The sequence below is a fragment of the Erythrolamprus reginae genome, chromosome 3, assembly GCF_031021105.1.
Source record: "Erythrolamprus reginae isolate rEryReg1 chromosome 3, rEryReg1.hap1, whole genome shotgun sequence".
Classification (NCBI taxonomy): domain Eukaryota; kingdom Metazoa; phylum Chordata; class Lepidosauria; order Squamata; family Dipsadidae; genus Erythrolamprus; species Erythrolamprus reginae.
In genome coordinates this window covers 84,269,824-84,294,063 of record NC_091952.1, presented here as the reverse complement: position 1 = coordinate 84,294,063, position 24,240 = coordinate 84,269,824, and the positions used below count along the sequence as shown (strand labels likewise).

Sequence of the window (24,240 nt, the reverse complement as noted above, 5' to 3'; positions counted from 1 at the left end):
GTAAAGCTATCAAATGGAGTTCAATTTATTCCTCTTATTCCCATTACTTAGGCATGCATGGATTATATATCCAATTCTGCTTCCTGGCATGGTCCATGTTTGCCCAAGGGAAGAAAAAACAAATCCAAAAAGCACATACGTACTCCATCTCCATCAAAGGCTGCACCAAAATCATACTCTCCTGTCTTCATGGTCTGCACCAGATCGGCAGCGTAAGTTAAATTTGGATCAGGATGGTGGCCACCAAAGTCTTCAAGAGGTACACAATTCACAGCAGAATTAGCAGCTGCTCCAAGCTCTTCACAGAGAATCTTTTTCACATATGGGCCAACAACTGGTTAGGCAAAGAAAAAAAAAACTACACATGAGATTATTATTTTAAAAGAAGTGACAAAATTTGGAGAATATTAACGATAACTTTTTTTCTCCATCTCCCCCTCACATCTGAAGGCCTACAAGCATAAATCTAATAGGTTGTAATGTTGCTCTCTCTGGAGCAGAGGTGTCCAAACTTGGCAACTTTAAGACTTGTGGACTTCAACTCCTGGAATTCTCAGCCACACATGTTGGAGTCTACGTGTTAAAGCTGCCAAAGTTAGACATCCCAGCTTTAGGACTTCAAAAGTTAATATCCATTAAGATTTTATCTCTAAGATATTCAAATAGAGGTCCCATATCAATAAAAAATATGAAAAGGTGACTGTTTGTAAATATTCACTGGGTTATTGTTTACAGTAAAAACATAGTGTAGCTCTACTATTACTTTCTATCTGTACTATTAATAAGATTTACAAAAACAAAAAACATGATAATCCTTATAAATTAAGAAGAGGATATATGCTGCCACCAAGGAAATAGCAATAGCAACAGCAATAGCACTTAGACTTAGATATATGGCTTCATAGTGCTTTATAGTCCTTTCTAAGCAGTTTACAGAATCAATCTGTTGCCCCCAACAATCTGGGCCCCCATTTTACCAATCTCAGAAGGATGGAAGGCTGAGTCAACCTTGAGCCTGGTGGGATTTGATCTGCCAATTGCTGGCAACTGGCAGTCAGCAGAAGTAGCCTGCCATACTGCACTCTACCACCACCGCAGCTCTGAATAAACTAACTTTTCCTTATAGCTCTAAGACAAGTAAACATGATCCATGATGGGTAAGTGGTGTGTGTGTGTGTGTGTGTGTGTGTGTCTGTGTGCGCGTGCATATGTGTGTCTGTGTTTGTTGATGGTATGTACTTATGTAAAATCAATTCCAATCTACAAGAGAATGTAGAAACATAGAAACATAGAAGACTGACGGCAGAAAAAGACCTCATGGTCCATCTAGTCTGCCCTTATACTATTTCCTGTATTTTATCTTAGAATGGATATATGTTTATCCCAGGCATGTTTAAATTCAGTTACTGTGGATTTACCAACCACATCTGCTGGAAGTTTGTTCCAAGGATCTACTACTCTTTCAGTAAAATAATATTTTCTCATGTTGCCTTTGATCATTCCCCCAACTAACTTCAGATTGTGTCCCCTTGTTCTTGTGTTCACTTTCCTATTAAAAACACTTCCCTCCTGAACCTTATTTAACCCTTTAACATATTTAAATGTTTCGATCATGTCCCCCCTTTTCCTTCTGTCCTCCAGACTATACAGATTGAGTTCATTAAGTCTTTCCTGATACGTTTTATGCTTAAGACCTTCCACCATTCTTGTAGCCCGTCTTTGGACCCGTTCAATTTTGTCAATATCTTTTTGTAGGTGAGGTATCAAGAACAGAACACAGTACTCCAAATGTGGTCTCACCAGCGCTCTATATAAGGGGATTACAATCTCCCTCTTCCTGCTTGTTATACCTCTAGCTATGCAGCCAAGCATCCTACTTGCTTTTCCTACCGCCCGACCACACTGCTCACCCATTTTGAGACTGTCAGAAATCACTACCCCTAAATCCTTCTCTTCTGAATTTTTTGCTAACACAGTGCCAATGCAACTCTCAGATTGAGGATCCTTTTTCCCCAAGTGCATTATTTTACATTTGGAAACATTAAACTGCAGTTTCCATTGCTTTGACCATTTATCTAGTAAAGCTAAATCATTTACCATATTACAGACCCCTCCAGGAATATCAACCCTATTGCACACTTTAGACTCATCGGCAAATAGGCAAACCTTCCCTACCAAACCTTCCCCTATGTCACTCACAAACATATTAAAAAGAATAGGACCCAGAACAGACCCTTGTGGCACACCGCTTGTAACCTGTCTCTGCTCAGAATACTCGCCATTAACAATAACTCTCTGATGTCTATGCTTCAGCCAGCTTGAAATCCACTGAACTATCCAGGGATTAAGTCCAATCTTCACTAATTTATCTATCAGCTCTTTATGTGGAACCGTATCAAAGGCTTTGCTGAAGTCCAGATAGGCAATATCCACGGCACCACCTTGATCCAACACCTTTGTGACATAGTCAAAGAAATCAATGAGATTAGTCTGACATGATTTGCCTTCAGTAAAGCCATGCTGATTTGGGTCCAATAAGTTATTGTTTTTAGGTGCTGATTTATCCTCTTTTTGAGTAGAGTCTCCATCATTTTAACTATAACTGATGTCAAACTAACTGGCCTGTAGTTACTAGTTTCTTCTCTACTGCCCTTCTTGTGGATAGGCACAACACTGGCCATTCTCCAATCCTCAGGAAAATCTCCTGTTAACAGGGATTGGTTAAACAAATCAGTCAGGGGGGTAGCAATGACAGATCTGAGTTCTTTAAGAACTCTGGGGTGGATGCCATCTAGACCCATTGCCTTATTTATCTTTAATTGTTCAAGTTCTTCTAAGACATCGGCTTCTAAGATCACTGGAGCCGAATCCGTACAGCTGGAAGCAATGCTATATCCCTCTATAGTATTATTTTGTAAGGTGTCTTTTGAGAAAACTGAACAGAAGTAGCTATTGAAATGGTCAGCGATCTCCTTATTCCCATCAATGCATGTATTATTTCCGGTACTAAGCTTTGTGATGCTGCAGTTTTTCTTCTTCCTATCACTAATATATCTGAAGAAGGTTCTATCCCCCTTCTTTACAGATTTTGCAATTTCTTCCTCTTTTGAGGCTTTAGCAGCATATATTATCTGTTTCGCCTCCTTCTGTAGATTAATTTTTCCCAGGCATAAGAAAAGGGAAGGAAATGCATGATGACCTATGGGGTTACTGCAACATACCTCCATGCATAGCATCTATCCGAATCTTTAGATGGTTTGGACCTGACAACAGTTCTTTCAGTGCGCTAAAATCAAAAATATTCCTCAACATATTTGCATAAGCTTCTACTGAGTCCACAATTTCAACTGAAAAACAAAAGCAAAAAATTTAATTGAAAAAACTAATTAGATCAAAATATGAGCTGCTGTTGAACAAGCACCTTGATAAATATTATAAGAAAAACTATTGATGCAAGTGAGAACCCATTCATTTATTCATTCATTCATTCATTCATTCATTCATTCATTTCATTTGTATGCAGCCCCTCCTCTCCGTAGACTTGGGGTGGATAACAACAATAATAAAACAGCATATGACAAATGGGGGCAATTCTGATCTCTGGGGGGAGCTGGTTCCAAAGGGTTGGGGCCGCCACAGAGAAGGCTCTTCCCCTGGGTCCCGCCAAACGACATTGTTTAGTTGACGGGACCCAGAGAAGGCCCACTCTGTGAGACCTAACTGGTCACTGGGATTCGTGCAACAGAAGGAGGTCCCGGAGATATTCTGGTCCAATGCCATGAAGGGCTTTAAAGGGCATAAACAACACTTTGAATTGTGATCGGAAACTGATCGGCAACCAATGCAGACTGCAGAGTGTTGGTGTAACATAGGCATACTTAGGGAAGCCCATGATTGCTCTCGCAGCTGCATTCTGCACGATCTGAAGTTTCCGAACACTTTTCAATGAGGGAAGAAACAGATTTTACTTGCCTGTAAATGGTTTAAACTTGTTTTCCAAGTCAAACTGCTGCTTTCCAATTGTACTGAGGTCTACATTTAGATCTGGGCATATAGCATACTCTTCAATAGTCTTGCTAATTTGAAAAATTTTGTCAGTAATTCCTTCAGGTGCAGGACCTAATAAGAAATAGATTTGAAGAGACAAATAGGCTTCTAGAAAAGATGTTAAGTGGAGAACATTTTATAAGAGTTGTATATAAACTTAACAGAGATTACGTATCACATTATAAAAACAATTATAATAAAAATGTTTTAATATCATGATTCAAATAGGAGCAGTGATGCACCCACTCCTTAATTAGTGACTACATTAATTAGCAACCATTTGCAAATATGACTGTAATAAATGGTAATAAAAATCATTTTGCAACCAGAGCAGGCATTTATAACTAAATTTGTGTGCCTGGCAATGATACATGATATTGTAAGAATAATACCGGCATAGCAGTACAAGAGAAATTTATCTGAACGCTTGGTAGCAATCAGTGATCTTCATAGCCTTTCCCTCTTTCTCTGGCACTGTTCACTTAATGATCAATTTAATTAAAAATGTGATCATTGGATGGGAACTAGCTTGCTAAACAAGGAGAGGGTGTAATAATAATAATAATAGTTTATTAAAGCTTTAATTCCTGTCAGGAGGAATTTGGTGCAAGCAACATCTTCTATGGTAGGTTATAGAGTGGCCTCACTTTTCCATATTCTGCTGAATTTTTCTCTTCTATATCATTATTACAACCCTATCATGTTTTGTATCTCTATTTAAAAAGATATAATGTACTTCAGGGATATCAAAGTAGCAGCTCATGGACCAGATGCATCATGCCCTGGCCACGCCCATGCCCGGTTTAGTGAAAGGGAGTAAACTTTCAATACAACACGTGACAATGCAAGTTTGACACCCCTGATTCTACTTAGTTTCTTTCAAAGACCATAGCAAGTCCTTCAAGATTGGATGGCATAGAAGTCAAAAGAAATAAATGAATGAATGAATGAATGAATAAATGAATAAATAAATAAAAAGTGCCTTGGTAAGCAAGTGATTATGACTTTGGAAACAGACGCTATTACAGAATTGTGGAAGTTAATGAACAGTATCTCTCAGGTCTCAACAATAATTGGCACTGAAATTTCACTGAAATGACCCGGGGTAGCGCAGAAGGTAGAGTGCTGTACTGCAGGCCACTGAAGCTGACTGTAGATCTGTAGGTCAGTGGTTCAAATCTCATCACCAGCTCAAGGTTGATTCAGCCTTCCATCCTTCCGAGGTGGGTAAAATGAGGACCCGGATTGTGGGGGCAATATGCTGGCTTTGTTAAAAAGTGCTATTGCTAACATGTTGTAAGCCGCCCTGAGTCTAAGGAGAAGGGCGGGATAAAAATTAATTAATTAATTAAATAAATAAATTTATGTCGCAAAGGGTTGTAAAGCGTGACATAATTGGATGGCAAACCCAGAAATCTTCATTAATTGTATGATCATTAAATGACCATAAGTCATTAAGCAAAGACTTTATATGACTATAATTTGAGATTCCCGACCAGTATCCAAGAAGCAAAGTGAATGTGGAAGGTGGACAGAAGTCACAAGCTGGGGTCGCTACAAGATTTTCCTTTTTAGGCAGTTTGCAAGAAGGTTGGTAGCTAAGAAGCACAGACAGGTTGGGCAGCACTATGGAGTGTTGGCAAGTGTGTGGATGGATGCTATGGGCAGATGCGAGTGCAGATGTTATTACCAGGCAGGAGAGTGTACAGGCAGATGCACAAGCAGGTGAACTGGTACTATGGTAAGTGCAAGTGCAGGCAGTCTAGTAGGGACCATGGAGTATAAAATTTCCCTGCCATTGTTCAGGGCAATCGTAGCTTTGAATGGTTGCTGAATGAGTGGCTTTAACCCAAACTGTATATATGTACAGGGCCTAAGAGTTGTAAAGGGTCAGAAAAACCAACTAGATATGGAGAAGGACAGAAAAAGTGGCAATGTTCATAAATAATTGAGAAAAAGGAGAAATGAAAGGGAGAAAATGCAACATGTTTCTCCTACAATTTTTTATTTTTTCCCCAAGGACTTCCTATTTTTATGCAGGCCTAGACAGGAGATCACTGGCTGTGGAAGGAAGAGTATAATTGTATGGTGGTATCTCTACCTAAGAATGCCTCTACTTACGAACTTTTCTAGATAAGAACCAGTTGTTCAATATTTTTTTGCCTCTTCTCAAGAACCATTTTCCACTTACAAACACGAGCCTCCAAAACTGTAACTGGAAAAGGCGGGGAGAAGCCTCCATGGGGCCTTTCTAGGAATCTCCTGGGAGGAAACAGGGCCTCCACCCTCCCTGTGGTTTCCCCAATCACACGCATTATTTGCTTTTACATTGATTCCTATGAGAAAAATGGCTTCTTCTTACAAATTTTTCTACTTAAGAACCAGGTCACGGAACGAATTAAATTCGTAAGTAGAGGTACCACTGTACATGTAAACAATGCTTCTAACACCTTTTATTAATATATGATATATAGTAAGAGTGATTACAGATAATTTCTAGCAGAAAGTGATATAGAGTATACGTTTCAGAAAGAGTAGTCTAGGCACTTGTATCTTTAGGTCCTTCCTTGTCTTTCCTTCAGTTAAATATTTTTCCTCTAGAAACCCAACTGGCTTCAACATAAGAGATCTCAACATAAGAGTAGGAGAGAAGTTAACTTGAGAAGAATGGGGAGGAGATGATTAGAATTATTTACCTCCATTTGAAGTATTGAATTTAATGCCAAAATCTCCATTCGGTCCACCAGGGTTATGACTTGCTGTCAAAATTATACCACCAATGGCTTTTATTTTCCTAATAATACAGGACACTGCAGGGGTAGAAAGAATTCCATTCTGTCCGATTACTAACCGGCCAATCTAAAAATAAGAACAGAAGAAAAGCAAAACTCACAAAAGGGTGTTAGAGGACGCAAAAAGTTGCTTTTTTTTAGATTGCAATATTTACCAATGTTTTCTTCAGCTTTTACAACAGCCAGTGTTTCTTTCACATTTGACACCCTATTAAAAAAATTGGGCAGACAAAAGCATTTACATGTTTCTTTATCTTAAGTATTTGTTCCATTTACCAAATTATACACAACAAATTTGCTTCATTTTAAACAACTCTATTGGTTGCTATAAAGGTAGTTCCAAGTTTAAGAACACATTCTGTTCCTAAAATCTGCCCTCAAGTGGAACAGTATTGTTGAATAATATTGTAAACTTGGTATTGTGTAATGAACTTGAACCATTGTGTATTTAACTCAAATTTTACTACAATAGGCTCCATTCTTAACTATGGGTTGTCCTTAAAAGAGATTCCTAAGCCAGGGACTCACAGTACTGGCATAATCTCTCATCATATTAAGTTTGTATTATTATTTAACTTATTTTAAAATCAATTTCTAAAACTATATGCTTAAAAAAAATCTGGATATGTAACAGCACTTTCATGTTCTAGTAAACTAATTTAAACCAAGAGAACGTTATTCAAGTAAATTTTGATGATCAAAATATCTTCAGATAAAGTGAAAGTTTTCAATAAATATTTCATTTATAGGTGCTTTAAGCTATTAAACCATGTTTCTTTTTTTCTTTGCTTTAACTTCACACCAAATATGCATACAATGATCCCTTGTTTTTCACGGGGGATGCGTTCCAAGACCACCCGTGAAAAATGAATTTCCGTGAAGTAGAGGAAAGATATTTTTTAATGTATTTAACGAGTATTTGGACTTTTAAAACCCACCCTTTGCATTAAACAGTCATTCTATAATGTTTCTCAGCTGGAACTACATGTTATATCCTACCAGTTTCTTTAATAGAGTACAGTGGTAGTGTAGAAGAATTTTATGAATTTTTAATCAATTTAATGAATTTAAGCCCCCCTTGAAAGTAGTGAATCCGCGAAAGATGAACCACGAAGTAGTGAGGGATTACTGTACTCCTAAATTATATTGCATCTGATAAACAAGCTTACAATATAGAATAGTAAACTGAATGAAATTATTCTCCAACTTCTTCCTCAAAGCTAAACATGTTACTCTTTACTTTTATATGATAATATGTGAAAATGACCCTGAGTAATGGATGAGGCAAAGAGTTACTGCCTAGGAAATGATCAGTCGAAAAAAGGGGAAGGCCACCTCACTTGCTTAATAGTCAGAAAAAGAAATTTAGACCTGCCCTAATAGATCAGCCTATTAAAACTGTCACTGAGAGATTTGTACTTTCAGACTTTTAAGATTCTATTAATGTAGCTTTACAATAAAGTAGAATTATCTTATCTGATCATGCTTCCTGTCTGGTTATCTATGAGCGCCTACAGTAAGCAGCAACGTCTCATTTATAAAATGAACTGAGATGCTAATTTACTTTCACGTGTCTGTAAACAGATGAATGTTGGTATGGGACCTCAAAATTATGGAAGCTATGTTTCAAGCTTGCCAGTAGGAACAGGCATTTGGGATGGGTCCCAATTTGGAACATGTATGCTGCTGACATGCTTTTAACCTCATTCTCAAATTCTATTCACTTGCTAAAGATGGCACATGGGTCTGAGCCTCAATCTGCAGCATTCTAAGTCATCAGAGATTCCTCCCAAATCGAATAGGTACATTCTAATCACTGCAACAAAATTAATTAAAAACTTTAAAATTCACCCTTTGAAGCATTTAAAAAAAATCTCCAGTGAGATTTAACATTTATTCTTTTTATTTTATTTGCAGGTTTCTTCTTCCAACCACTTAGGCATGCACATAGTTATTTTGGTGTTTCTGTTGCTTTCCTATTAGAGTAAAAAGAGCATCATGACTCTCTCCTGGCCCTGTGGAGTGTGAAGTACTGGTATGTGAATTTCGACTCAACTAGCTGTATTCAGGAGGCTTCCATAAGAGATAGAGTATAGTACACTGATAGCCTGCTGTGACTCTATATAAGTTATGACTTTCTAATTTTAGGATCAGGTTGGATGGTGAAGGTGGAAATTGGTGTCACTTACAATTTACACTTCAGACATGCATATTTCAACCTTCATTTTCTTCAGCAATCCACTGAAGACATGTGTACGGTTTTAAATGTAATTTATTTACAAATGTACAATATTTACAATGCTCTGTGATCCTCAAGGATTCTTTACTTGAATTGCAAATTTAAGAATCCATACTATCTAGGTGAAAGCGTTCTATGGTCACCTGAGAAGTTTATGTACGATAAGAAACAATGTTCAATCAAAGCTGAAATATTTATTTGCTATATCTTCTATAAAGACAAAGTGTATTTGAGATTCAATTAAAAATAGATCTACTGATTAAATGAGATGGATTTTTCCCCATCCAGAATTATGTGGTACTTTCTTAATTTTTGGCAAATTATTTATCACGGTAGATATCTCATTTTCCCTTTCAGCAGAAACACTGTTTATTGGAACCTTAAACAGTAGAGATTAGATTCCCAATTGAGTTAGCTGCCTTAAATGCTTTCTTCTAAAGAAGATCTATTAGGCAGGAAGGAACGGCAACTGTAGATCAAAATTCTAAATATGGCTTCAGCAGCCCCTGGGCCTTGCTATAATTGTAACCCTAATTATAGATTCCCCTGTGTAAGCATGCAAACTAAGGGAATTCTGTCACATTAAGTTTTATTTTAATTAAAGTCCGAAAGAAAAGGTATATCATTACTTAACTGATTATCAGTTCTGGCAATAAAAATCCATATATTCTAAGAACAACAACAAAGTTCAATACATAAATTTATGAATCAACAGGAAGAAACTAATATAAAGATAATACAGTGGTACCTCGAGATACGAGTTTAATTCGTTCCGGACCTGGGCTCTTAAGTCGAGCAGCTCTTATCTCGAACGACTTTTCCCCATAGGAATTAATGTAAATAATTTTAATTGGTTCCAGCCCTCAAAAAACTCACAAAGTTAGTCTAAATTATGCAGAAAGACATGTTTTTAATGAAGAAATGTACATGTACATATAAATGAATAATGAAGTTTCTTTCACTTAACTTGTAAACTTTCTTAAACTTTTAAATTTACATATGTTCAACTTCTCTGCCACCCAATCCTGTAGGACAGAGGTCCCCAACCCTTTTTGCACCAGGGACCGGCTTTAAGCGATCAAGAGAGGAATGGGTGAATGAATGGACGGAGGGTGGGAAGGAAGGAAGGAAAGAGGGAAGGGACAGGAACAGAGGAAGGAAGCAAGGAAACTTATGAAAGGGGAGAGTAAGAGAGGAATGAGTGAAGGGAGGGAGGGAGGGAAGAAGGTGGGAAGGAGAAAGAAAAGAAGAAATAGAGGAAGGGAAGGTAAAAGACAGAAAGAAAAAGAGCAAGAAAGAAAGCTGCAAGCACCCCCCCGAGCCCCCCAGGCCGGCTGCAACATTTTAAAACACGCGCGCCGCTTCGCAGCTGTCTCCTGAAGCCGAACGCGGAAGTTAGCGTTTGGCTTCAGGAGACAGCTCCTTGGCGCTTGTATCTCGAATTTGGGCTTGTAAGTAGAACAAAAATATCTCTCCCCTCCCAGCTCTTATCTCGAGTTGCTCTTAAGTAGAGCAGCTCTTATGTCGGGGTTCCACTGTATTATCTTATTTGGAAAATATGACACATCCTCCTTAAAATTACATATTCCATTTGTTCTGTCTCCCATATATTGATACCATACAACTGATGTTCAAGTAGTATGTTTACCCAATTTAACTTTAAGAGTTTTCCAACAAAATATGCATTTGGATATCAACCATATCCCAAGAAGGGCTCAATATCAATAAATTTAATTAAATCTAACAATGGATGATGAGTCCAGGTGCCAGTTGGGTTTAAAAAAAAATGAAGCTAGTTCAATTTTTATGAAGCAAAAACAAAAATCCTTTGTAATGTCTGCACCAAATAGATTAAAAATGTACCATAAAATGTCTTGTATATTCATAGGTCAAGATCTACCTCAACAGATTGATCAATATGATCAATGCATGAAATATCTAAAGGGAAATTGCAGTTTATTGGGTACACAATAATATAACGCTCACAAAATAACAGCAGTGGCAGAGCGTGAGTAACAATATTATCCAGATCAAAATTGAATATGGAATCCATTCAAGCAGAAGTCAACCACAGGTAGTCTGTGACTTATGACCACAACTGAGCCCACAATTTCTGTTGCTAAGCAAGACATCTGTTAAGTGAGTTTTGCTCCCCTTTATGACTTTTCCTGCTACAGTTATTAAATAAGTCACCCCAAATCTTCAATTAGTAACCCGTGTTGTTAAGTGGATCTAGCTTCCCAATGGAGTTTGCTTGTCAGAAGGTTGCAAAAGAAGATTACATGACCGCAGGACACTGCAACTGTCATAAATGTAGTGATGTATACATAGTGAATACAGTGTTCCCTTGACCTTCGCAGGGGATGCATTCCAAGACCATCCGCGAAAGTCAAATTTCCATGAAGTAGAGATGCAGAAGTAAATACAGTGATCCCCCGATCATTGCGAGGGTTCCGTTCCAGGACCCCTCGCAATGATTGGTTTTGCGCGAAGTAGCGCTGCGGAAGTAAAAACACCATCTGCGCATGCGCAGATGGTGTTTTTACTTCCCAGCAGCGAGGAGCCGAAGATTGGGGTTTCCCCCCCGCCCACGCAAACTCCTCGCTGCTGCCGTGCCCGCCGCTCGCCCGCCCTTCGCCCGGCCACCCGCCGTTCGCTCGCTGCTCGCCCGGCCACCCAGGTTCATTTGGCTTCGGGACATGCCGGCGGCGACGTTTTAAAACAGCCGCGCGGCTTCCCAACTGAGTCCCGAAGTTCGCCTTTGAGCGGCGAACGGCGGGCGAGCCGGGCGAAGGGCGGGTGGCCGGGCGAAGGGCGGGCGAGCGGCGAACAGCGGGCGAGCCAGGCGAACGGCGGGCGAGCCGGGCGAACGGCGGGCGAGCCGGGCGAACGGCAGGCGAACGGCGGGTGGCCGGGCGAAGGGCGGGCGAGCGGCGAAGGGCGGGTGGCCGGGCGAAGGGCAGGCGAGCGGCGAAGGGCGGGCGAGCCGGGCGAACGGCGGGCGAGCCGGGCGAACGGCGGGCGAACGGCGGGTGGCCGGGCGAAGGGCGGGCGAGCGGCGAACGGCAGGCGAGCCGGGCGAAGGGCGGGCGAGCGGCGAACGGCGGGTGGCCGGGCGAACGGCGGGCGAGCGGGTGCTGGGGGGGGCTTCGCCCTCCCGCCAGCAAGAGGGGGAAGACCCAGGGAAGCCGCCCAGCAGCTGATCTGCCCAGCGCCATCTACGCATGCGTGCCCATAGAAAAAAAGGGCGCACATGCGCAGATGGTGTTTTTACTTCCGGGTTCAAAAATCGCCATATAGCCATTTCGCAATGATCGGGCTCGCAATACCCGGGGGATCACTGTAAACCATTTTTGGCTATGAACAATATCACAAGCCATCCCTTAACACTTTAAACCCCTAAATTACCATTTCCCATTTCCTTAACAACCATTTAGATTATTACTCACCATTATTACTGGTACTCACCATTGAATAAGATACTTAATGATCCTGATATTTATTAACAGTTATTTATTAACAATAATTATTTATTTTGTTATTTATTAGCAATAAATATTAACATAATTAATGATCTTCTTCCATCAGCACTTCAGTTTGATGATGATGTATGACGTCATTGGGCGGGAAAACCGTTGTATAGAAAAAAACTGCGAAGTATTTTTTAATTAATATTTTTTGAAAAACCGTGGTATAGGCTTTTCGCGCATTTTGAAGCTGACTGTCCCTTCAGGTAAGAATCAAGCAAGTTGGCTTATGTTGCCCAGGTTGACACATTAAATACATAATGTGGGCCGTCCCTTAACATTTAGGAATTATGTAACACAGCCATTCTAGTTTATTACCATTGGGAGGGCCTGCTAAGTCAAACCAACTCAAGAAATATATCCAAGCATACGTCTCATGGGTGGGAGAAGGCTGGTCCAGGGGAGCAGAAGTGGAGCAGACCTTCCGAAGAACCCACCTGCCTCAGCCGAGGCAAACATGTCCAGTTTGTAAATTTTGTAGAGTTTAACGTTGCATCCTTGGAAAACTACTCCATGGCCAACAGTTTATTTAAATCCTGCCTGAGGCATGAATCCTCTGGACATAATCTTGACTGCATCTCTCTAAGCCACATAATAGATGTTCTATTAAAGAATGTCACGGTTGGCCTTGACAGACCAAGTGGCTGCTTGGTGGGACTTATATTGCATGTTTTCAGCCTTGCTATCATCAGGCTTAAAGCCTTCCGAGATCTCAGCGAGGAAATCAGTTGATGACATCAGACTGACTACAGGGGGTTACAGATGGAAGCTTGTAACAGCTCCTCCATTTCTGGCCCCAAACTGTGGATTTGGATTTGCATTTGGTCAAAGTAGGATAGGGGTAGCACATGGATGACCCCAGGACCTCTTGATTGATGTGGATGAACAGCTTAGAGCAGTGATGGCAAACCCATGGCACGGGTGCCACAGGTGGCATGTGGAGCCATATTTGTTGGCACACAAGCCATTACCGTAGCTCAGCTCCAATATGCATGTGTGTGCAAGTCAGCTGATTTTCAGCTCACCCAGAGGTTCTAGGAGGGCACTTTTGGTTTCCGGAGAGTCTCCAGGAGGATGGAGGAGAGCACTTTTGCCTCTGGAGCCTGGGGAAGGTGAAAATGGGCCTACCTGTTTGGGAAATGGGCTGTTTCAGGACTCCAGAGGGCCTCTGGGAGGGCAGGGGAAGCCATTTTCGCCATCCCCAGTCACTGAATTGTGGGTATGAGCACTAGTGCATGCGCGATAGCACACACACATGAGCTTTTAGCACCCGATGGAAAAAAGGTTCACCATCACTGGCTTAGAGGATGAAATGACATTTCAATCACAGTGATTGCCAGTCCTACAAAGACTCTATATCTTATATTAAGTTTTGGGACACTCTGATTTAAGTACTATAAAATATGAGATCCTCCTTCTGATTCAGGAAGGCAAGAAATTAGTTGATAAAAACTAAAAACCTTTCCCTGGGGAAATCTGTTACTGATATGGATGGAATTTGTTTTTGTTATCTTATTTGTTAATTGTTTTTTGTTTTGTGACACTTCATGCTGAAGACAATCCCAAAACCTTACACTAATCATACTGCAGAATAAAAAAATATCTGCATATTTTAAAAAATCTAATATCACATAGGGAAAGCCAAGATAAAATGATGAATTTTTAAACTAATGCCCAAAATATATCAGAATGAAGTTTTGATGAAGCACAAAAATGACATCATTCCACATGATAGAGAATATGACAATCTACATAAAGAGCATCAGATTATGAAGGATGGTACAACCTTTGGATTTTTAAAATTTCCCCACTTGAAAGAAACCTTTTAGATATAACATTACAGTAGTTTGGCATATTGAAAATTAATTACAGAAAACTTGGTGGTTCAACTTAATACTTAATACGCCCCGAGTCTACGGAAAGGGGCGGCATACAAATCTAATAAATAAATAAATAAGAACATTAAAATCTTTCAATTACTTAATTACTGTACAGTTAAATTGTTTTATATGTTTGGACTTGGCCATTGTCTTCTATGAGCCATTCAAACTATAGATGGCTTTCACCCAAATTTTCTGTTGAACTAATTTAAGCAGAACCAAACAAACCTTCAAATAAAATAATTTCATTTCCAAAGTATGACTGGTTTCCCTTCCAAATTAATAAAATTCACTTGGCAAAAATTTGGCATTCATGAAGCACAAATGCAATTTCTAACATTATTTTTAAAAACTTCTCAGGGACAGTAAAGATAAAAGTTCTTACATTTAGGCAGAACTCTAATGGAATTTTGTCACAGCTGAAGCTTACGGGATAATGTACTCAATATTGTGGTTTTCAAGCATACTAATATTTTTCTGACAAAACTATTATGTACATTGAGAAACTTAAAACATGCTTTGTCGTGTCATCTCTGTGGCTCAGATCCACAGTGAGAATTTCAACTATTTTAACTATAGCAGACAAAAACGCACACACAGTCATATACTTCCTAATTTAAGCACTAACACTGAAGCTATTATTAAATGCATATAGTAATCAGTCATTTGCAGTCGATAACAAAGAAATAAATAACCAAAGTATTTTTTATCTGAAATAATTTCCATCTACTTTTCAAAGCAAACGAGGGAATAAGAATCATTGTTTTCATTACTAACTTAAGCATTTCTGTCCTTCAACTCCTCATAATTATCTAGTAAAAATATATATTGGCATATTTACAAAAAATAACAGACATGCCCCTAAATAAGCAAATCCTATATTAAGCATTAGTGATATAATATTTATGATATACCAACCCCGTTGGCAGCAGCCATTTGAGCTATCAGATTTATTGCAATCTTATTAAAATATCTCCCATCTCCTCCAACCACCAAGGTAGATCCTTGTCGATCTCTTAGATCTATGGAAAAGAATATACTCTGAATAAAATTGTGCAGGTAGTTTAGCTTGGTTTGAAAAATGAATGTCTTCTTCCGTAAGCCACTAGTTCCCGGTTTCTGATCATTATAAGGTGCTGTTGGCAAAGTCAATATTGGTAGTGGGTTATCTTCCATGATCCTTTTTGATATAAATGCATTAAAAATAAGGAATTATATTAACGACGAAGGTATAAGATCAGCTTGGACACCAATAATATGAAATAGAGGTTCAGTGAAGTAGTTCTATATCCTAAAATAGCTCCTTGAACCTTCAGCCAAATGTGGTTTCTGTAACTGAAGAGCTTTCTTGCACTTGCTCGGAAAGATCACTGTCAGAGAAAATATATACAATTTCACCCAGAGATCCCTCAGGAAAAACGGATGTCCTGGAAAATGTTGAAAGCCTTTTTGTTTGCTGTGGGTCTCCTACAGCATCACAAACAGGATTCGACAGCTGTAAATTCTGCCTGGTATTCTTCTTTTGATCAGAGAAGAGTATACCACAGTCTTAGAGCTCTGCTCTTCGGTCAGAAGTACTGATGAATTGTCTCTAGCTTTGAAATCCAACTAAGGTGTAGCTAAATTGATTTAGGTAGGCAAATTTTATGACATCCTGGTTTCAGTTGTGGCTCCCATTTTCACATAGTCTTCATCCAGACATGAATATCATAAAGGTAGGTCTTGATTGAAGAGTGCAAGTCAAGTACTGTACTAAAGTTATTTTGTGGAGACTTTAAAGGTCACTCTTAAAATGGAAGTCAGGACTTCTCAGTTACTTACAGTTTCTTTACCCACCTGTTATTTTAATAACCATCTATAGGGCCAAAAGGATACCTAATATCACCTCACTCCACCCCCCAATATTAATGAGGCAATTAAAAGAATTATCTAGCAACGTCAACATTTTTCCTTAATTTCTTCCTTCTCACACATAAAGCACAGCTTGATATTTAGATGTCAACCAGTTTATTTAAGTTCATGTTAGCTAAAAACACTTTTTATCAAATTTCTTAACTTGAGTGCAAACTTTTCTTTTATTCTTTGGAAATACTTGAAAATTATCTGAGCATTTTTCATGAGGAATTAAAATAACTCCAAGTTCTTGGTATTTACTTTCCTAAACAGCTTGTATATCTCCAGAGATTCAAATTTGACACCTAAATCTGCTTTAAACAAAGAGGCTATATCAAATTTAAAATTTTAATACATTAATTTTAATGTAACATTGTGGAAATTATCAAATACATAATTGTCATCTTAATAAAAGTAACATTTAATTTTAACCGATTTAAACATTAATTTATTACCTTCTGGTTAATTTTGGGGGGAGTATTTTTTACTCTACCCCATGTCTACTAAATGTTGACTGCTGCCTTCAATTGGGCAAACATTGCACACCCTATCCTGTTGCAAATGTGATCATTTGCAAAACCTTCCATGAAGTTATTTCCTGCCATCATAGCTGTCCAAGCATGGAACTAGCATGGAACAGACTGGATTGTTAAAGATTATTTGATCTTTGAAGAGAACAAACATATAAAAACTCCTAATATCCCTGATAAATAACCTTTATGTTGCAAATAAATCCTTACGTTGCAAAACCTACCCCCCCTTTTTTTGCTACTGGTACGGGTTTATACTTCTTATATGTACATTATATAATCTTTTCTCTTCTTGCTACTGTACATTTAATCTGACTACTAAGAGTATTCAAATTACATTATTCTGAATATTATGTATTTGGTTAATCTTTCTCTTAAAGCTGGCTGGTGTATACAGTATATAGGATGGAAAATAAATAATTGAGGATCCAAAAGAGAAACAATATTCTTTTTTAAAAAATTTCGTTGAAAATTTGAGGATACATGTAGGTTAAATTCACAGGTAGAAGCTGCCCTCTTGTGGCATACACTGCAATCACAAAATTCAGAGATTTTTTACCAATAAGGACTATAAATTGGTGAATAATTTACAGCCACTTAATTACTGAACATTAACTAATACCCTGCAGTTACAGGCTGTAGTAACCATTAATTTACATTAATAGCCAGACAGCAGACTGCACTGCAGACATTTATACAGATCCTTGAGTGGAATTTAAACTCTATTTTTTCACTACAGTGATGAGGTTTTCAGTAACAATTTGAAGGCAATATCGGTCATTGGAGAATTTGCATTCATATTCTACCCTGTCATTCACTGCATGACCTTGGAAAAGCATCTCCTTGTCCAATTTCACCACATTCTTGTTGAGATGAAGTTGAAATGAAAGAAATGCTAATCTGGGTTCTTTATAAGAACAGTCAGAAACTTTTATCTTAAAAATGTCCTGCAATATGCAAGATTGAGCAGGATACTAGAGAACAATAAAAAGAGACAAAGTAAATCCATTGGCAGGTTTTCTAAAATCCTAAAATGCAATAGGAGGAGGAGGAAGGTGGATTAAGTATGTTTAATACCTTACATTATCTACAAAAATAATAAATAAAGGCAGGTAAATAAAATAAAATAACATAAAAAGTCCAGTAACAAAAGTTTTTCTTATTCAGTTCATTGAGCCATGAAATGAATGACTGGACTTACAGGGTTATAATATACAGTATTTTTCAAATACTTACACAAAGCATTTAGCCCTCTCTACTCTACTGATCAGTGATACTGCCATAAATAAGAAAGTTGGCTTAGCAAAATATATATAACTCTGATGAGTAATATAAATTTGAACTAGCCCCTTCCTAAATAAAGAATATTCAAGCTTGCATCCTAATTTGCATGTGTCTAACAAGAGTTCACAGTACCTCATATAATAATCATCTATCTCTGGTGGTAAGCCATTAGCTAGGTTCCATGATCTTGATAAGATTTGTACTAATTCAGTTTAGTAATTGCATTTTGAAACCCATGGTTTATGGCTTAATATGTTTGGTGATGCCCAATAAGGGGGACTTACTCCACAAAGAATGACTAAATAAACAAGACCTAGCACAATGTAATGTGTTATCAGAATGATTAAAATAGAATTGTTAATTAGTAATTATTTTTCAATTAGCTCCTGTTGTAGACAATATAATAATTCCTCCACCAAAATGCATAGCAACTCAATTTTCAGGTTAAAACTACTTTCTGATTTCAAATTATATGTTGCCATTAACACAGGCTGTTTGTTCTCCTGGAAGTTATGCAATGATCTCTCTTACTCTAGCTAGTTTTAATGGCCATACTCCAGCAATGATATTATCAGCATTTAAAACATCTCAAAGAAAGATGCAAAGGAAAAACATTCTTGATGGATTGTAAAAATCAAAGCAACTAATGATAGATGTTTCAGATGGTAGTCTCAATAGGTCAAAATTTACACTAAGAGGTTAGAAAGCCCTGAAGTACTTGCAAAAACATTAGGTCTGTTATCTCAAAGTCCCAGTTCAATCCTAGCAAGTTAGGGGGTAGTTGACTGGATTTTACAGCTTCCCGGAGTTTAGAAATCCTGTTGATCTAGTTATTTTGCCTGTAGTCTTTCTTTCTCCATCAGCATTCTTTATGAAAAATTAGTTGCCTACTAGGACAGTGAAAACCATTATAAAGGAACAATTTATATAATGCATGCTGTGAGAAGAAGGAATGGACTTGAGGGACAAGAACAAAGAGCTACTACTACGGTAAGAAAAATACAGTGTTCCCTTGACTTTCGCGGGTCCAACATTCGCAAAAAGTCTATGCCACGGTTTTTCAAAAAATATTAATTAAAAAATACTTCACAGGTTTTTTTCTACACCACGGTTTTTCCTGCCATCATACGTCATCACCAAATTATTGTTAATAAATAATTATGTTAATAAATATCAGGATCATTAAGTATCTTCGTCAATGGTGAGTACCAGTAATAATGGTGAGTAATAATCTAAAGGTTGTTAAGGGAATGGGAAATTGTAATTTAGGGGTTCAAAGTGTTAGGGGATGTCCTGCAATGCTATTCATAGCCAAAAATAGTGTAATTACTTCCGCATCTCTACTTTGTGGAAATTTGACTTTCGCGGGCGGTCTTGGGACACATCCCCCGCGAAAGTCAAGGGAACACTGTAGTCTGAATCTGGGCAGAACTATACTTAAAAATAAAATTAAAATAAATAAAAATAAAAATAAATTAAAAATAAATTAAAAATACCATAGAGAAAATTCTAATTCTAAAAATTATGCATTTTTATAATAAAAGTAATATTGGCCTGAATGACTTTGATATCCCAGTCTGACTTGAATTTTCCAAGCCTGAATGTTTGTTTGTTTGTTTGTTTGTTTAGATTTGTATGCCGCCCCTCTCCGCAGACTCGGGGCGGCTCACAACAAAGTGCAAAAGACAATTTACAACAAATCTAAATTTCTACTAAAAACATTTAAAAAACCCCATTTCTAAACGCACATACATACACACATACCATTCATAAATTGTATATGCCCGGGGGAGATGTCTCAGTTCCCCCATGCCTGATGACACAGGTGGGTCTTAAGGAGCTTACGAAAGGCAAGGAGAGTAGGGGCAGTTCTAATCTCCGGGGGGAGTTGGTTCCAGAGGGTCGGGGCCACCAGAGAAGGCTCTTCCCCTGGGGCCTGAATGTGCTTTCCTTTTCTCTCTTTTTTATCTCTGAACAAACAAAGAAGGGTCTTCCCTGAAGTTTCCTCAGATTACACTTCCATTATTATTATTATTACTATTATCATTATTATCATCATCATCATTATTATTATTTAGATTTGTATGCTGCCCCTCTCCATCCCAGACCCAGGTTTCTTTTACATGACTATTGTCTTGTTAGTGCCTTTCCTTGCGGTTCCTCAACACCATTCTTTCTCTTATTACAGTGCATCAACATAATAGAAGTATCCCTCCTTCAAAAGCATTCCTTTAAAAGCACTCACATTATCTTCCTGTGGCTATTTACCTTTGCTGGCACTTTCAACAGAAGTTATGTATGTACATAAACGTGCTTGTGGTGAGAAAGAAGGCACTAACTGAGCCTATTGAATCTCAGATTCCCCACTGATTTCCATGGGGTTTATTCTCAGGCAGGGATGTGCTGATCAGAGTAAATCTAACCTACTTTATTACTTACTTTTTCAAGATGGATTTTGGTTCCAGAAGATTTCTCTGAGTTTCTTGCTTGTTGATTTAGGGGCTATTTGGCATTATTTATTTATTTATACAAATACAAGATTGCTAAAATTCTGGGATTTTTCTTTTTTTCAAACCAAAAATGCCACACACGGTGGTGTGAAGCTCATGTGGATGGTTAGTTCCAGGGAATATAGAAAGGAAAAGTAATTTCTCAGAGAATTCCACAGCATTAGCAGATTTTTGCTATGAAAACATAGAAGCCGGATTTATTTTTTATATAGAAGCACCTTGGAGTACAACTACTGTATTTGTTTAACAACCTTTCAAAGTTTCAACTGGGCTGAAAAATGTGATTTACGACCATTGTGACCTTCACAGCCAGCTTTCAACAGTCAAATCTGAGGGAAGCCAGACCTGCTTAACCACCCAATTTACTTAACCACAGCGATTTGCTTAATGACCATTGTAAAAACATTGTAAATCAGGTGCAACTTACTTATCAACTACTTTGCTTATTGACAGATACTCTGTTTACAATTGTGGCTGTAAGTTGGGGACAATTTGTATCCAAACTTTTTGCTGCAGAAACAATATGTCCATCCACTAGGGATAAAAAGCCTCAAATCTAGACTTATCTAGTCAAATTTCTGCCTCAATTCATTATTTTCAAATTTTAAATTAACAGTCAGATATGCTGACTTCATCCACAGATCATGGAAGGCTGATCTGCGATATGAATTTGGTGAACCAATTGCAGACGAAATCATGAGCAAATAAGTTTGCTATTTTAAATGTGATAAATCTGATCTTAACAATCATGGTATGTGAAGCAGGTCTCTCTGTCCCATAAAAAAGAAATTTGGAATATAGGAAAGACAAAACTTTTATTTTACTCTGGCATTTTCAGAAAAATACAGAAAATCCTACTTATAGATACTGAGGAGTCAGTCCTTCTATGTTTCCTAGCCAACTCCCACACACACACATCAAAAAAAGAGGCTACAACAAAAGAAGCAGCTGGGGACTTGAACATGACCTAGATTTGTATTCAGTAATTCCTTCTTGGCATGTAGAGTGACCGCTACTCTTGGACTGCTACTCACTCTGCTGGAAATGTCCATCTTTTATTACAATCCTCTGAATATATTTCCAGACTCAGGACAAACCAGCCTTTCTATTTAAAATAATTGTGAAGTTTGCCCATTTGCCTGCTGTCTGCAGGCAAGAAGTGTTGGTATTCTTAACTATGTTCTGAAAACTAAGGTAATAGTGTACTATTTATCTAAAAAATCTGTCCAATTTTCAGTGAAATGGTCTTATTCAACAGCTTTTATTCTGTAAGGTCTCTTTTGTAGAGGAAATCGCTCAGATTCGGACGGACCTTGACTCCGATTGGAACGCAGTGTTGGCTGACAACGAATCAGTCGAGGTGGACAGGGGCCTGTCTTTGTTCATCTGTCTGGGAGGAGTTTGACCAGGTGACACCTGATGAAGTGGACAAGGCCATTGGAGCTGTGAGTTCCTCCACCTCTTTGCTGGATCTGTGTACCTCCTGGCTGGTTTCGGCCAGCAGGGAGGTGACATGGAGCTGGGTCTAGGAGATTGTTAATGCTTCTTTGAGGGGGGGGGGTCCTTTCAGGCTCCCTACAAGGAGGCACTTGTGCACCCCCTCCTCAAGAAGCCTTCTCTGGACCCAGCCTCATTGAATAATCCAACCTTCCCTTTGTGGGGAAGATTGCTGAGGAAGTGGTGGTGCTCTAATAATGCCTTTAGACCTTGGAAGAAGTAGATTATTTAGACCCATTTTAATCTGACTTCAGACCTGGCTACAGCACAGGAACTGCTTTGGTCACTCTGATGATCTCTGGTGGCCTGGGATAGGGATCATTCCTCTATCCTGGTGCTTCTTGAACTCTCAGAGGCATTCAATAGCATGGTATCCTTCTGCAACAGCTGGAGGGATTGGGAGTGGGAGGCACCATTTTATGGTGGTTTTCCTTCTTCCTTTCTGGCCGATCGCAGTCAGTGTTAGTGGGAGGACAGAGGTTGACCCCTAGGCCCTTCCTTTGTGGGGTGCCTCAGGGATCGGTCTTCTCTCCTCTTCTATTCAATATCTACATGAAACCGCTGGGTGAGGTAATTCGACATGAGGTGAGTTACCAAAAGTAGACTGATGACACTTAACTGTATATTTCCACCCCATGTCAGTTCAGTGAAATGGTGGAAGTGATGTGCCAGTGTCTGGAAGCTATGAGGATCTGGATGGGAGCCAACAGGTTAAAACTCAACCCCAACAAGACTGAGTGACTGAGCGTCCTTCCTCCTAAGGACTTCCCATTTGTCTGTCTTTGGCGCTGGGGGGAAGAATAATGAATAATGAAGTTAAGCCATAGTGGCTAATTTGGGGGGTGGTGGTGAAAATTAAATGGTGGTAGGCCTAGGAGACAAAATTACGTTTAGAGGGGCAACATTAGATTAAAAACATATACCCAGAATAAAGAGTTATATGAAGAGAAATGTAATAAAAATAATAATTTTAGAAGAGTTTAAAAATGTAGGGGAATATGTTATCTGCTCAATATGAGATGAATTAGGATAAGAATCACTCAAGGAAAGGTTAAGACGGAGAAAGAGGAAGTAGAAAAGTGAAGGGAGAAGGAAGGAGTGGAGGGAAGTAGGAAAGGGGAGAGAAGGAGCAAGAATGTAAAGGAGATGGAGACAGAGGGAGAGGAGTATAAAGAAATGAAGAAAAACAGACTGATGGGTAGGTACAAAATAAGATTTTGATTTATGGCTGATTGGAAAAATGTATAATTGTGTATGACACTGATGAATTTTTAAGCTATATGATATATACAGTGGTGCCTCTACTTACGAACTTAATTCGTTCCGTGACCACGTTCTTAAGTAGAAAAGTTTGTAAGAAGAAGTAATTTTTTCCCATAGGAATCAATATAAAAGCAAATAATGCGTGCGATTGGGGAAACCACAGGGAGGGTGGAGGCCCTGCTTCCTCCCAGGAGATTCCTAGAGAGACCCCACGGAGGCTTCTCCCTGTCTTTTCCGGTTACAGTTTTGGAGGTTCGGATTTGTAAGTGGAAAATGGTTGAGACGAAGCAAAAAAAATCTTGAACACTGGTTCTTATCTAGAAAAGTTCGTAGGTAGAGGCGTTCTTAGGTAGAGGTACCACTGTATATGGAAATTGTGGAGAAAAAATAATAATGCATACACACATATATGTACATGTGTGTGTGTATAGAATTTTAACTGCATTGTTAAAGTTGTAACAAGAATTGTAACAAATTGTAATAATATTATTGTAACCGCAATAAAATTGTGTGTGTGTGTATAATTTTAACTGCATTGGCTGCCAATCAGTTTCCGGACACAATTCAAAGTGTTGGTCATGACCTACAAAGCTCTACATAGCATCGCACCAGATTACCTCCGAGACCACCTTCTGCTGCACAAATCCCAGCATCCTTTCAGGTCCCACAGAGTTGGCCTCCTCAGGGTCCAATCAACCAGACAATGTCAGTTGGCGGGACCTAGAGGAAGAGCCTTTTCTGTGCGAGTCCTGGCCCTCTGGAATCAGCTCACACTGGA

General features: G+C 38.7%; 1 protein-coding gene across 1 annotated transcript in view; it reads right to left on the bottom strand.

Moving 5' to 3' along the window:
• PGM1 (phosphoglucomutase 1) overlaps positions 1-24,240 on the bottom strand; it is a 39,703-nt gene that overhangs the window by 12,523 nt on the left and 2,940 nt on the right. Inside the window, exons 2-5 of the mRNA XM_070746068.1 lie at positions 6,744-6,906; positions 3,973-4,119; positions 3,222-3,347; positions 144-334 (exon numbers count right to left, since the gene is read on the bottom strand). Coding sequence (XP_070602169.1) covers positions 144-334; positions 3,222-3,347; positions 3,973-4,119; positions 6,744-6,906 — 627 coding nt within the window. The remainder of the gene's footprint in view (positions 1-143; positions 335-3,221; positions 3,348-3,972; positions 4,120-6,743; positions 6,907-24,240) is intronic.